Genomic DNA, 14,365 nt, shown 5'->3' on the forward strand with positions numbered 1-14,365 from the left:
CTCCACTGGACTCTCCCCAGTAGTTCCTGGTCTTCCTTGAACCAGGGAGCCCAGAACTGGAAAAGCAGGAATGTGAGTGGTGATGGAGACAGAACAAGGAACCCTGCAGCCCCGGACAGTCCTGCACCAGTGACTGAGGCTGCCAAAAAGAAACTGATGTGCTGGAAAACCATCTCCCTTTGGAAAAGGAAAGCAGCTGCCGGTGCTGGTGCAGGCAGGCAAGTGCCCCAAGGAAAAGTCTTTTTATTACAGCCCTCGGCATGTCTGCATGGCAGGCTGGCTGTCAGCTGCCGAGCAAGGAGGTGCACGTAAGATATCTCAAACAGGGAGAAGAGGAGCTCAGACTACGCACAGCACCGTGGAGCCCTGGGCAGGGCAGTTGCCATAAGGGACAACAGTGAGCACAGCACGATGGTGCCCAAGAGAGGCTTTTTAGCCCCCATGAAGAGGCAGTGACTGGGAAGAAGCTCGGCTATACTTCTTCATAGGTCAACGGTTGGGTGTTTATTTTTTCTCCTTTATAGCACAGTAAAGCAGACTGTTGAAGGGAGGTATGCTGTCGGAGCCTCGGGAGAAGCCAATCTGCCACCTTGCCGAGAAGTGCAGTCGCTCCCAGACCTCCCGCAACAGATTGTCACCCTGCAATGCTGTCCCTGCCTAGGCAATGTCAGGAAAGCCTGGGCTTTTGGGCTTGATTCATTACCTACATACCATCTCCTCGCAATGATAAGTGAAGGAGCACACCTCCTAGTTTTCTCAGAAAAACAGCTTTCCCAGCACATTGTTACTTTGAACCATCAGCCGTGAGCTGCCACCAGCTTTGCTAATACCCGCCTGTATTTAGCTGGGAAATTCAACCAGAAATACTGACTTGCAGGTGCGGTGTGAAGCCCGTCAGCTTTCTCCCTTGCACCCCTTCACATACTCATCCCTGCAGGCGGTTTCAGACAGCCTTCCCCCAGCCCGGCCAGTCCCACTGCTCCCATCATTAGGGCAATCTCTGCTGCAGGCAAGGCAGTTTTCCCACTACAAGATGCCGGATGGCAAATGTAGCTCGTTTACGTCCAGTTCCATTTTCCCAAGGAAGGATAAACATCTGAGGTTCAGCTCATATGGAGTGTCCAAGACCTGAGAAATTACTGGGAGCCATCTCTAGTCCCTCAGCCTGGATCGCAGCCCTCTGCTTGTCACTCCAGCAGAGCTGGTCACCAGCCCAGGGACAGCTTCTGCACCCAGTGCAAGTGCGGCATAGACATGGCTGGCTGTGTGCACATACCCAGGCATTGACAGGAGAGATCCTAACTCATCCCTGGGGTGTGTCTATGTTTTTCTCTAGGCATTCGATAAAACCGTTGCGAAGGACAAGTCCTTAGCTGTTGGCTTCTTTCAGAGAGGGTTTGTCCATCTGCAGCTGGAAATGTAAGTAAGGTGCATGTCCATTCCAGTCTTCGGTTTTCTCCTTTTAATCATACTTTATTCCTAAAATTTGCTTCTTCCAGCAATCTTAAACAGTTCACAAGATCCAGTTTGGCCTTGTAAATGGTGTCACAGGTCAGCAAGCGTTTTCTCTGGTAAGGCTGAGAAGACATGAGCTGCAGAGCTCTGGGACCGCAAGGGTGGCCAATACATGACTTTACTGTCCCGTACACACAGAAAAGGAAGCTGCTCCTGTATGCGGGGATGCCAGGAGGTTACGTTGCCATTCAGATTTTCTTTGGGAATGAAAAAAAAAATAATTGCGCTGCTTGGTGTATCTTCACATGGTACATGAGTCTGGCCTTCCCAAAAATGCAGTCTGCCCGCAGCATCTGACTCTCACTCTGCTGTCAAAGGATTTTGTGGGCCTGATCTCAGTCTCACCAATTTAACATTGGGATTGCTCCACTACTGTCATGGGATTGATTACTCATTGTTTCCATGGTTAAATCATGGTGACATCCTGCTCAGAGAGGTGGGTGGAGGATTTTACAGATCCCTTCTTACCTTCAAAGTTCAGTTATTCTCTTTCCTATTATTTTCCCGACCTTAATTTCCACAAAATGACTATTTTTATTTCTGGGAGGGAATTAAAGCAAGTAGTTCTGCACTCACAGCCAGCCCATCAAGCAGCTACACACGCTGTGCCTCTGCCAGTAGAGCTGCAGTCGGGGACAGCGGAGCCCTGGCCATACACCGGACCTGCTCTGCTCTGCTCCCAGCACCATGCCGCAGCTGGCAGGAGTGGAGCGAGCCCACACACTATGCAGCAGGTCAGGGGCAGCATGGCTGGTAGACCGGCCTCTTGCCCCAGGAGGTGACGGCCACCAGCACCCCATGGCTCCTGCCCTCATCAGACACTGCTCCCACCCACCCACATCCACCCAAGCACCTTCTCCTGCCCCTGCGTGCTGGCCCTCAGCTGGGTGACAACCGCATGGCCCTTCCTTTCAACACCTGCAGCCTCAGTGGGAACCTGCTTTGATTTCAGTTGCATAGCTGGTGTAAATTCAGACTAATTCCCCTCCTTATCCTCAGAGCGTCTCTAAGTTTCTGCTTGTGTTGCTCTGGCCATGCATGTACACCATCAGCAGGAGCATCCCAGCCCTCGCTTCTCCCTGGGATACCTGCTGGGGCAAAACTGCCAGCAGCAAGCTGGGCAAGGAGCTCACACCATTTGTTAATCTTTACTTTTTCAGGTATCGAAACCTACTGTTCCTCCCAATCAGTAAAACAGTGCCGATAATCCCAGAGGAGAGACACACCATGCCCATTTTGTACTAACTACCAACAGGGAGAGGATGGGGAATTTTCTGTGGTCACAAGACAACACACATCTCTGGTGCATCTCTCCTCATCCAGGCTGCAGAGAAGAACGCGTGTTTTTTGCTAGCTTGATTTTTGAACTTCTTTATTAGTCTTCAGCTTTTTTAGTCTCAGTTTCTCTGTTGTCTCTGCATTGTAGGTACGAAGAAGCGCTCTCTGACTATCATCAGGCCTTTGGTCATCTCAGGCAAAATCCCTTCATTGATTACAAGCAGCTGGGGCTGAGGCACATCCTCTACGCATGGGAGGTAAGAGTCAACCTGTCAGCAGTCCTTCCCCTCTCTTGAGGGTATTCATCAGGTCTTCACCTGCAGTAACCCAAGAGTTTTTCAACACAGTACATTAGAACAGTAAAAAAAAAAAGTGCAAGCAGAATTTTTTTAAAGTAACTTAATCATAAAAGTCATAAAACAATGTAATCTCTGAAAAGCTTAGCAAATTACACAGTTTGTAAAGTAAAATTCTTCAGAGCAAATGCATAGGAATTTGTATATTGGGGAATTTGTATTTGCTTATCTATGCACGTAAGTTTTGTGAACTCCTCAGCTCTAAAAGCTGAAATAGGTTGAAGTAGAGACAGATGGGAACAAAATTGGTCGATAACAAAGACTAAGAAACTTATGTGCACATAAGCCTGTCTTTCCAACTGTAGCAACTGATCTTAAGTTTACCTCAGTGTCTAAACTTACTCATGGGGCTGCATGTTACTTCTGTTACATGGAGTTACACAGAGGAAAAAAATACTGCCACATCCTGTTTGGGAAAAAAAAAAAAATCTAAATCTGATCTGATTGTAAATATTTGTAATGTAAAAGACTCCTAGAAACTGTACTTTACTGCAAGGGTTTGTTTTGTCTTCTGTCCTGAGTCCACACACACAGACTGAAAAGCAGATACAGGACAGAGTATTTGATTTTTTACTTCCGCAAGAGCGAGGAGTCATTGTGTAACTCAAGTCAAGCATGCCTAGAAACCCGTCATTTAGTCTTGGTCAATTTTCACGCACCTTATACCTGGCAGGAAGAAGCTATCCTTGGCATCTGTGGTATTACCCAAACCTCTTTGTTTTTAACAGTTTCAGTACCACAGCACTGCCTTCTCTGAGCTGACACACACTTAGAAATGATGGGTTCTCCTGGAACAGCCAGGGCTGCAGGAGTGCCCGGGGCCACCTGGAGGAGTGGGTACCCTCACTGGTGGGACCACAGAGGCCCTCACGCCACGTGCTCCGGGCGCTGCCAGGACATGTACGCTCTGTGCTGGCACACCAGCCTCACATTTACCTGCAGCTCATTTTTCAAAATATGCAAACATAATCCTCCTGCCAAACCACACCATCAGCTTTCCCCATGTATGGCCTCTCCCATGCCACATATGGTCTTCTCAAGGGGAGGAGATGTGCTGTGTGGTGTGAAAATCCAGAAATACTTGCCTCTTGCAAGACTCTAGCACTTGTGAGCTGAGCGAGAGGTGCTGCCTTCCCTCTCCAAGCGGGAGCATCTCAGCAGTTCCTGTAGATGTTCCTGATGGCCATTCCCCACCAGCCCTCAAACAGCAGTTTTCTGCTGTCAGAATTAAGGAGCAGAGGAGAAGCATCCTGTTAGCTGCACCTCTCTCCCAAGCACTGCTTGCATCCAGGTGCCACTAAGCAATTTGGAAGCTGCTAACCCTGTCACATGAGATAGCAAGGGACCTGAGAGCGAGTCTGTTGGGCCACACTTCTGCCTTGTAGGGCAGCAGGTTTTCTGTATGCTGACTGTTGGCCAGGGACAAGAAGAGATCTCCCACTCTTAATTCAGCATATAGACCAAGGCTTCCCAACACCTAGTCTGTGATACTCCCACACTCTGCCACTTCACCACTGAACACAATCACATGCTGCTAAAGGGTAACAAGCTACAGCTGACAATTTGCACATTCACAGCCCACTACAACCTGAAATTATTTCAGTTATTTTGCAGTGACGGGGAGTCAGAATTACTCTGCACAGAAAAAAAAAAAAATAATTACCTAGTCACATGCAGAAAGAAACCCAAGAAAATCCTTCCTGACCTTTCATATAGAGGAAGATAAGATTAAAACTTACATAGTACCAGGAGGTCCCCATGCCTCTCCTTGCCCTGAGCAGAGCTAGCAGCTCCAGCACACCCAGGAGCTAGCCTGGAGGTATGGCTTTTATCTCTTTCCCCCTCTGATGATGAGTTTTTTTCAGCTGTGCTGCTCAGAGTGCCTTTCCTGTGGCAGCAGATTGGTGCTGCTGCTGCATCTGTGGTGTTTTGGTGTCTGGTCCCTGTTTCTTGGCTGGGTTTGTTAAATCACGTGGGGTGTCTGCTTGGTCTGAGCCCTCTGAGTCCCGCTCCCTCCTTGCCCACCCAGGTGCTGTACAGCACTGCAGCAGCGCAGTGCCGGCTGCAGCAGTGGCAGGAGGCCAGAGTCACCCTGGATAAGGCTGTCGTGTGGAGACCTGAAGGAAGAACAGCCATCCTGGACCTGGCCCTCAAGCGAGTGCAGGTAAGGCAACTTCTGTGAGTTCCTGGTATGGGCCTTGGGCTGAAGTGAAGAAATATGAGATAAGAATGTGCTAATTGCTGTATGTTTGGGTTTTCTTCTCTACCCACCTGCTTGGTCACCTGGTAACAGAGTGCGAGCCGTTTGCCTGGGATGCTCTTCCAAACTAGTGCTTCAGCTAATCAAGTAACTCCATCACCCCCAGGTGCTTCATAGCACAGAAACACCATAGCGGAGAATTATGGGATGGCCTCTCAGGCTGGGGAGGTTGCTTTCTAATCCTTGTTGTTCAGAAGCTTAGTTCCAGTCACACTTGTACAGTAAAACAAGTTGCCTTGTGCAGCGTTTAAGTGCAGAACCCCTACAAGTGGAGATTTTGGGGGGGTGTATCTCTGTTTTCATGATATTGGCTAACTTTTTTTGTGTCTCTTTGGCCTCAGTGACAATTGGTGGCAGCTCAGATATTAATGACAATCACATTTAGAGCTTAAGTAGAGTGTAAAAGTGTTTCCAGGGTTGGTTCTAAATAATAGTTTCTTATTAGACTCCTTTACGATCAGGAACAACTTGCAGATCTCTGATTTACTCTTCCTGGGGGGTTCATTATTTTGCTACCTCCATACTTCCTTATCTTATTTGTATCCTTTCTAAGAAATAATTGCTTTGTTTTAATCTGATCATTGCTTCTAGCATCGTGCTTGTTAATGGTTTATTTGTATTTGCTATTAGCATGCTACTCAGTGGCTGAACAGAGGAGAAAACAACATTTGAAGTCAAATAGAAAAACTGCTTAGAGCTTTGTTTGACAAACCTTACTCCACTGCCCTCCCTTCCCACGCCAACAGAGCTGCTCTTTGACTCAACACTGGGTACTGGCTGCTGAGCTCCTAGTTTGCATGTGCTTGTTAAACCTGAGTGACCTTTTTCAAGTTCACAGCCATAATTTTTGCCCCAGTGTCTTCCTGGAGCTGATCTTGCACACTTAGGGAAGCCTTACTTGCTTTTCACTGCTGTTACATTTCATTTAATATTAATTGATGGCTTTTCCCTTATCTGCTTTCCCTGCTCTAGGACCGTCTGTTTTTAGAGCCCATGCAAGTTCCTCCTGGGGAATTTTTCAGACCACGAAAGAAGGAAGTTGAACAGCTGGATTCAAAGGATTTCCTGGGTAAACCCAAGGTAACAGGCGTGTAATCGTTAAGGTGAACAGCAAGCAGATTAAAATCCCACCTTCTGACATCTCCAGAGAGCGTTATTGCTGGCAGCTCCACGGTGGAGACCCAAGAGCAGGACTGCCAGGGCTTGCAGCCAGTCAAGGCACCTGGGCCACAGAGGCCCAAATTTGTAAGAATTGCCACTTTTTGTATCAAAAATGCACTTTGGTGCTAAAATCTCTTCCCAGTCTTGGTCACTTTAAACTCTGAAAAGGCTGAGCAGGTATGTAGGGAACGCTGTGGTTGTCCTTTTGCTGACAATGACATTTTCAAGAGGAGCACGTTCCTCCAGCATGCCTCTACTCACTGCTGCATTCCCGGTGGGACAGGCAAGCATGGGGGAGACAAATGCCTTGTCACGTCCTTTAATGCAAGTCAGCAGGGAATTTCTCTGATCCCTTGTGTGACCAGTGCAGTCAGCAGAAGGGCCACAGAACAGAGAGCCATGACATGAATAAAGGGAAGGGAAAGTAATTCATTCACGTGCTTTTAAAGAAACCCTGGAAAGGCTAAAAACCCAGGGACAACAACAGCGGAAGCTGTTTTGGAAACCCAGCTCTGCTTTTTCCAATGCGTGCATGGCTCTACTTTATGTCTGACTTTAGGATGCCAGAAGGAAACAGGTCTGAGTAGATAACCTTGCATGAAGTTTGAGAGTCTCTTTATCTACCCTGGATTCACTTAGTACTTTGTCCTCCGACAGGTGATTTCATCCATCATTCCCAATGATGAGTACATTGGCTTCGAGCCTCTCAGGCCGCAGGTGAGCAGGGCATAGCTGTGAAAGGAGGAATGGGGCTGTCATGGAGCTCCAGGTAGGGCCTCAGATCCTAACACCATCAGGGTAAGAACATACTGTTGAAAAAAGCAGTGCAATATCAGACTAGATCCAGGGGCCATTGAAGCCAGGTGGTGGGCTTCAGCGTTGGCTGGAAGGCACGCAACGATGTGGGTCTCCAGCCCTTTGAAGATGTGTTTTTGTTTCTTTGCTGTGGCAAAACAGCAGTGGAGACTTTGCTATGCTCTACACGTGTTTGCCCAGCACCTCTGTAAATCTGTCAGCATAAGCGTGGCGGGCTTGCACTATAATATGAGTTTCTTAGAACCAAGGGTAGGATCAGACTTTGTTACTCTCCTCCAGATGGGATAAAGAGGGAGGGGGAGAAACGGAAGGCACAGGTAAGGTGTGGAACAGCAGAATTCTATGTAGGTGCTGTGATGTGACAATGCGGTCAAAAGTAAAGACAATATACCACAGTGTGGTATTCAGAGGGATAGTAAATAAGGTGGCACGGTTGCTATTTAAGGTAGTGTTATAAATAGGTGCTGTTGTTCCTTCCACAGAAACAGGGCTTTTATGAACCCCATGCTGATGCTGTACGGTAAGTGTTCAGTTCTACCCTGGTCTAACTCTTCTCTCACTATTTCTGTTCAGAAGGCCATGTTTTGTTCTCTGATGTCTTTGTCTGAAGACTTGGTGGGATCCACACCCACTTCTCACAAAGGGTGGAGTGAATGACAAACGTGCAAAGGCTTGTGTGGCTGCAAAAGACACTGCAGATCTGTAGCATCTCTCCTGCAAGAACCTCAGGGCAGTTTGAAGGAGTTGATTTTGTAGTCTTGGGAGACAGGCATGGATCATGCCGTGGCTGGGGAATGGAAGCAGAGAGGTTGTGGGACCTGCCCAGGTCTGTGGCAGAGGATGCTCAGCTGCCCTATCCTAGTTCCCATGACAAGGCCTCCAAATATTCCCTCCCAGCCATGCTGTGTTGAGCCAAAATCAGCCCTGGTTCAAAAAACATGAAAGTAATTTGTTTTGGTGATGGCTGAGTTTAATAATTGTTTTGATATGGAGGGTGTTTATTAATGTAATGAAAATGAGGAAATTGCATTTGGGAAATCGGTGTTTTCCAAGATCCTTTTGTTCCCAGTTGGACCAAAGAGTAGCAAATGGCAATGATAATTTCCCAACACCTGAAATTTTTGGTACGTGCCAACTTGGATCGGTGCAGTGTTCTGAATCAAAGCCATCCTGGACCAGAACTCTAGGGTTAGTAAAGGTGCTCTCATTCTTTCTTTCCAGAGACAGTGAGTCAGGCTACTACCGAGTTTTGTCTCACTATTACCCTGAGGACTCAAAGAGGTTGGCAGTGAAAGCCAGCAGTTTGATCTTCGTGCTGACGAGAGGAGCAGATGGCTGGGCTACAGCCATACACGATGGACAGGTAAGGAAAACGGGGGGGGCTTTCCAGCCCTTCCCACCAGCAGAGACCACAGCCCGGCCTGGGAACAAGAGCTTGCTGCAACCCCCTGAGCACGTTCCTTGGGGACCCACCTGTAGCGCTGCAGAGCAGAGGATGAGTCCAGGAGCTCATTTCCACAGACCAGTTGCTAACCATAGATTTCTCTGACATTTGGCTCCCACCAGCTTCTGCTATTCATCTCTGTAGCTCCACATGGGCATCTTTGGGCACTTGTGCTCTCCACCGTGCAGGATCCTGTTGTGGAATTGTGTAGGATAACAGACCTCACCAAGGACCACCATTTAGAGCAGTATTTGTCACCTGAGAGCTCCAATGGAGCCGAGGAGACAGGTCGGTCCTTACCTGGTGCATAGTGTCTCTGTTAAATTAACTTTGGGAAGGTTTTGGAAGGGTTTTAGCTGTGCAGGCAGGTTTTATAAAGGGCTCTAGAGAAGACCTAAGGATTTAAAGCCCAGTAAATCTGACATCTTTCTGCAGACTAGAGAACTATAGCGTAAATAGGTAAATACGGCAACGTGGAAAATCTTTGGTTGACAGAAGACATTTTTCACATGTCTACTTAAGTTCTTCGAAAGAGCCAGTGCATACCTGGATTAGGTTGAGCCAGTGAATGTATTATCTGCCTCTACTTCCAAAAACAGTCAAAAGATTCTTCATGAGACCACTAAAAAAACAGTGAGATATTTGAGCAATAGAGGCAGTGCTTTGAGGATAACAGGTTAAAAGAAAGGGTTGGCATAAATGAACAGGTTTTTCTTTCTTTTTTTTTTTTTAAAGAAAGGATATCACCACAGAGAATCTGCTGTGACCTAAGCATTTAGCATATTCCTAAGTGATATAGTAATAGGGATAGTGATATAGTGCTTCTTAAGGTGACCACATTCCATGACAGACAGTCAAACCATTCAGCATAGCCTGAAGCATCTGGAGCTAACAGTGAACAGTTACAGAAGTATTTGAATGTGCTGGTTGACTGCTCAGTGAAGTGTCAGATGAAATTCAAAGTAAAAAAAAAAAAAGTAAAATAACAGACACTGGTGGGGGGAAAAAAAGCATAATTACTCACAATGATCAGTTGAAATTAATAGCTCTGTAGCAGTGATTGTCAGAAGGCACAGAAATGCTGCCAGACTGGTATCCCTTGACATGCTAAGCATCCATTTTAGGAGCAGGGTGTTGGGGTTGGTGGGTGTTTGGTATGTTACATTGCAGCCACTCAATCAGCAGCACTGCTTTCAGCAGAAAAAGATGCAAAAGGACTGTTGGATTTTGTTCAGCAATTTCTGAGCACACACCACGTAGGCTGCTGTACACGGCCCTGGGTACCCCGTGGGCACAGTAGTGTGGCAGCAGGGCAAGCAGGCAGCGGTGTTTTGCAAGGGCAGAAGCAGTGCAGAGTGGGGCCGACAGAAGATGGGGCTGGTGGGCTGGGGCAGCCTCTGCCTCAGCAGCAGCTCCTGTCTCACCCTGCTCTGCTTTGTGTCCCACAGAAGCTGCGCATACCGAGCTCTCTCCTGGAGCCTGCCTCAAAGGTGGATAAATGGGTGAGCTGACAACCGTGCAACCAGGGGTGAGGAGGGGACCAAGAGATACATGTGGGACATTTATTTGTAAGATTATCACAAGATAGGACAACTGTGTAAGAGAAACACAGGTGTGAAACACTGAGACACCTTGACTGAAGTCGAGTGCTCCTTAACAGGAACAACAGAAGAGTTAAGAGCAGGAAAAGTGGTTATTTTTTTATATACACCGTATCTCTTTACAGCAAAATCTGGGGGCTTGGGCACACTGCCAAGCCACAGTGGCTTGCATCGCAAGCTGCTCTGGGCATTGTTATCTCTTACTTGCTGTGGGCTGATGGAGCACATGAAGATGAGCAGCTGCCACAGCTCTCCTGACCCACTGTAACTTGTTGAGGCACTGGAGCACAATGATGAGTTTGAGGGCTTGAGGAACATGTTCATGCAGCCGGCTCCTGTGATATCTGCAGCCACTAGATGTAGCACAGGAGTGGGTGAGGAGTGCTCACTGTGTTCTAGTTCACCAGCAGAGTGAGAGCAGGTTAATCTCCTGCAGTGGGACAGTAATATCTTAAACAGATACTGCTTTTTGCCTTGAGGTCCTGTGCCTAAGCCCTAAACCCTCACCTTTGACTTAGGAAAACTTCATCTCCCATCTCCACTACGGGCATATCCACACATGATCCAAATAATTTTCCATCTGGACCCTGTGCAGGAAGGTGCAACTCAGACCCCTGTTCCCTGTGAGAGATTTTTGAAGCAAATGGTTGTTCTGATGTTGCTATGATTATTTTTTTTTTCCCCTCTGAGGAAGTCCCTGGCCATAGCACACACTTGGGCATTTGCTCCATGGACGTCTCACGGTGACTATCCCAAGTTTGGCTGGGTGAGCCAGCAGATGGTGAGGAGGGCCCTTGGCGTGGCGTGAGCAGCTTTCCTCTGCTCCAGCAGCAGCCCAGCAAAGGGCAGGAGGTGAAAGAAGTGTCCCACCAAACCTCTCATCATCCCTGTGCTCAAGAGAGCTGCAGAGACCATCACTTGAGTGCTCTGCCTCCTCCAGCCAGTTAACGAACTGGTCTCCCTGGGGCTCTCTCTGGGTTTACACCTAGAAATTTATAACTTGTTGCACAGTCTGTGACACACACCAGCCTTGCCCAGTCTCCACTGTCTTCTGCTCACTCCTTTCTGATGGTGTTCTGTTGCAGAAGATCAGTGATGGGATTCCCCTCCCGCCTGCCCAGGTGCCTCCCAGCCGACTCCATGTGAAGCAGAAGCCAGGTAGTCCCCTGGGCCAGGGACCGCAGCGGGTGTTATGTGAAGCTGTGCCCAACCCCTCCTGCTTTAGGGGTGCATGGGAGGCTGGTTGCCCACTGCAGCCGTGGTGGCATGTCTGCTAGTCGGTTGCGGAAGAGCTGCCAGGGCCCTCTGCTGATGGCAGGCACTGTTCCTCTGCTCTTGCTCTGTTTTGCAGAATCTCCTGGGGGAGAAAATGTCTCTGCAAATGATGCTGGTGCCCAAATAGACTTCAAGGTAAGGTGTTTCACAAGCTGAAGGTGTTTTCACAGCCTCAAGAGATCAAGGCTGTGAAAAATGCAGGATTCCTGGCTAGATCCTCCAAAATTCCTGAGCTACCCCAAAATCACTGGAAGAAAGTCGTCTTCTGCCCATTTTTTCATTCCAAAGAGACATTTCCATGTGGTCTTTCCTCCACCACTCCCAGGTTTGTGACCATCCAATTTTGTGAGGCAGCTCGAGGTTGAGGCTTACCAGGGCAGTGCCTTTTTGCCACCCTCCAAGGAGCCAAGAGCCCCAGACACAGCAGTGTTCTCAGGCATGTGCTTTACAGCCCATTTTGCAAGAGAGAGCTGTCTTTGAACTACCTGCTGTCCCTTCCCCCCTCCTCCGGTGTGGTGTTTTCTGTCCTGTCAGTCTGGGTATCACAATTCATTCATATTTGTGTTCTTCTGGGATGATGTCCTCTGATGCACCTCCATGTCATTACCAACCACTGTGTGCGATGGAGTTCGAATCACTCCTGTGTCCACTTGGGGACAACACCTCTCTGACAGTGCCAGCTACAGGTCAGCTCTGCTCCCTTTGTCTCTGCCACCCCTCTTTGTAGGGCTTTTGGAGCCATTTTTTGTCAGCTGTACTTCAGACTAGGCAGCAGAACACGGGGACTTGGCTGCACCTCTCCAGCTGGCCGGAGGAATTGGAGCCCTGCTCATATACGGTTGGGGCTGGGGGGTACCTGGGCGATGGGACCCAGAAACGGGCTTCCTGGGTCATGGGAGGAACAGCTGATCCCAGGCTTTGAATTTGTAGTTGCCCCTCTGAAATTCAGATCTGCATCTTGATGCTGCACTACAGTTAGGTGGTACCACTGAGCCCAGGGCTTGTGTCTGTGTCGCCTCTCTTGATGTGAGAGTCCTGAATAACCAGACAGTTCATGGTGCTGCGTCTCTCAGCAGATCCCACCGACCTGTGGAGAAGCTTTATCCAGTGCGGACAGACCTGTTGTGCTGAAAGCGTGTTGCGAGTGTACCGTGGTGGTGCGGGCCGGCGAGGCGCCGTCTCTGCCGGACCTGCGGGCTCTGCTGAGGGAGCGCTTCAGCCAGCAGGCAGAGCGAGGGAAGCTGAGGTACGCTGCGGCACAGCCGGGGCATGAGTGTGTGTGATGGGGTGGCAGCAGCCGGTCCCCTGAGTATACAGACCTGCATCTGGTCTCCTGGGAACGTTTAATTGGGGTCAAAGCACTCCAGCAGAGATTCAGCAAAGATGTGAGCACACAGCCTTCCCTGCAGGGCTGACCTTACCGTGGCTTTTGGTTTTGCAAACTGTGTGTGCTCCCTGGGCTTTGGAGGCCCAAAGGGTCTTTTCCAGGAAACTGTACCGTGGCCAAGAAATGGGGGAACAGAAGGAAAAACTGTGCAGGTGCAGCTGCTGTGTATTGGATTTTCTCTGGCTCAGCTCAGCCTTTGCAATACAATAGGATCAGTGTGGAGCAATCTGGGAGTTGGTCCTGGGGTGAGGTGTCCCTCACTGTGACACCCCTGCAGGGGACGCACACTCCGTGTAGTCAGGACAGTTTAGGATCTTCCCTTCACGTAACTGTGAGGAGGTGACAGTGTCGCTCCCTGACAGTGCCGTTTCTGCCCACCGAGCACGCAGGGTGGCCCCATGTCATCGTGCACAGGGACAAGCTCAGAGCTGGCTTACAAAGGAGACGTTGAAGACTGAAGATGTTAGAGGGCTAGGCTTGCCTCGAAGTCTGGCTTTAAGTGAGATGATTTGAGCCGTGTTAACGAACCCTTGCAGCTACAGGCGTTCCGATGGCCAAGACCTGGGTGCAGTTTCAGGAGAGGAGGACCTAAGGAAGATGTGGCAGCAGCTGACAGATGGCAGGCTGATGCTCTGCTGCCAGGTACGTGGGCAATGACAAGTGTCTCTGCTGTGCCAAACTCAAATCTCTGCTTTGCCTCGCAACCTCCATGCTGACTTTCTCCTGTAGGACTCGGACTCCCACTCAGGCAGACCTGTCCTCTACCGGATGCTGGCTCAGCACTCTTACCTTGCGCAGGGACCTGGCGACCTGGAGTTCAGCAAGGGAGACCTGCTGGATATTCTCTCTGAAGGTAGCTCTCCAGTCCCACCTGCAGGCTGTATTGGGACAGGCTTTTGGACTCTGCTGCAGGGAGGGACTGGGGAACAGATGGCCTCTCCAGTGCTGTCTCAGGCTCATACTCCCAGGAGGTACAGGCTTGCACTGGGTTTTGCCCAGAGTTAAATTCCAGCCATGAAAACTCTCACTATCCCCACTCATATGGGCCAGGGCTCATCCTGCTCCTTTATGTTTTCCCAGTGAATGAGGACTGGCTCGAAGGATGCTGCAATGGCAAGACTGGCATCTTCCCCAAGTGCTTTGCAACCCAGACCAGTTGTGGCGCTGCCTTCCTATAGCGACAGGAGCCTTTTCCTGCTCGACCGCACTGTCTCCCAGGGGTGGGAGACACCAGTCCCAGCTCATTCAGGCCACAGCCAGGAGCTCTGCTGA

General features: G+C 49.2%; 1 protein-coding gene across 1 annotated transcript; it reads left to right on the forward strand.

Moving 5' to 3' along the window:
- Positions 1-260: 260 nt before the first annotated feature.
- On the forward strand, positions 261-14,271 carry NOXA1 (NADPH oxidase activator 1). The gene is given in 16 exon segments (XM_009890308.1): positions 261-308; positions 1,337-1,419; positions 2,942-3,050; positions 5,179-5,313; positions 6,382-6,489; positions 7,228-7,287; positions 7,869-7,906; positions 8,608-8,749; positions 10,279-10,332; positions 11,517-11,589; positions 11,783-11,841; positions 12,783-12,952; positions 13,630-13,735; positions 13,823-13,959; positions 13,961-14,064; positions 14,174-14,271. Coding segments are annotated over 16 exon segments (1,524 nt in total).
- The last annotated feature ends 94 nt before the right edge of the window (positions 14,272-14,365 follow it).

This window comes from Charadrius vociferus, unplaced genomic scaffold (assembly GCF_000708025.1).
Source record: "Charadrius vociferus isolate BGI_N301 unplaced genomic scaffold, ASM70802v2 scaffold398, whole genome shotgun sequence".
NCBI classification, from domain to species: domain Eukaryota; kingdom Metazoa; phylum Chordata; class Aves; order Charadriiformes; family Charadriidae; genus Charadrius; species Charadrius vociferus.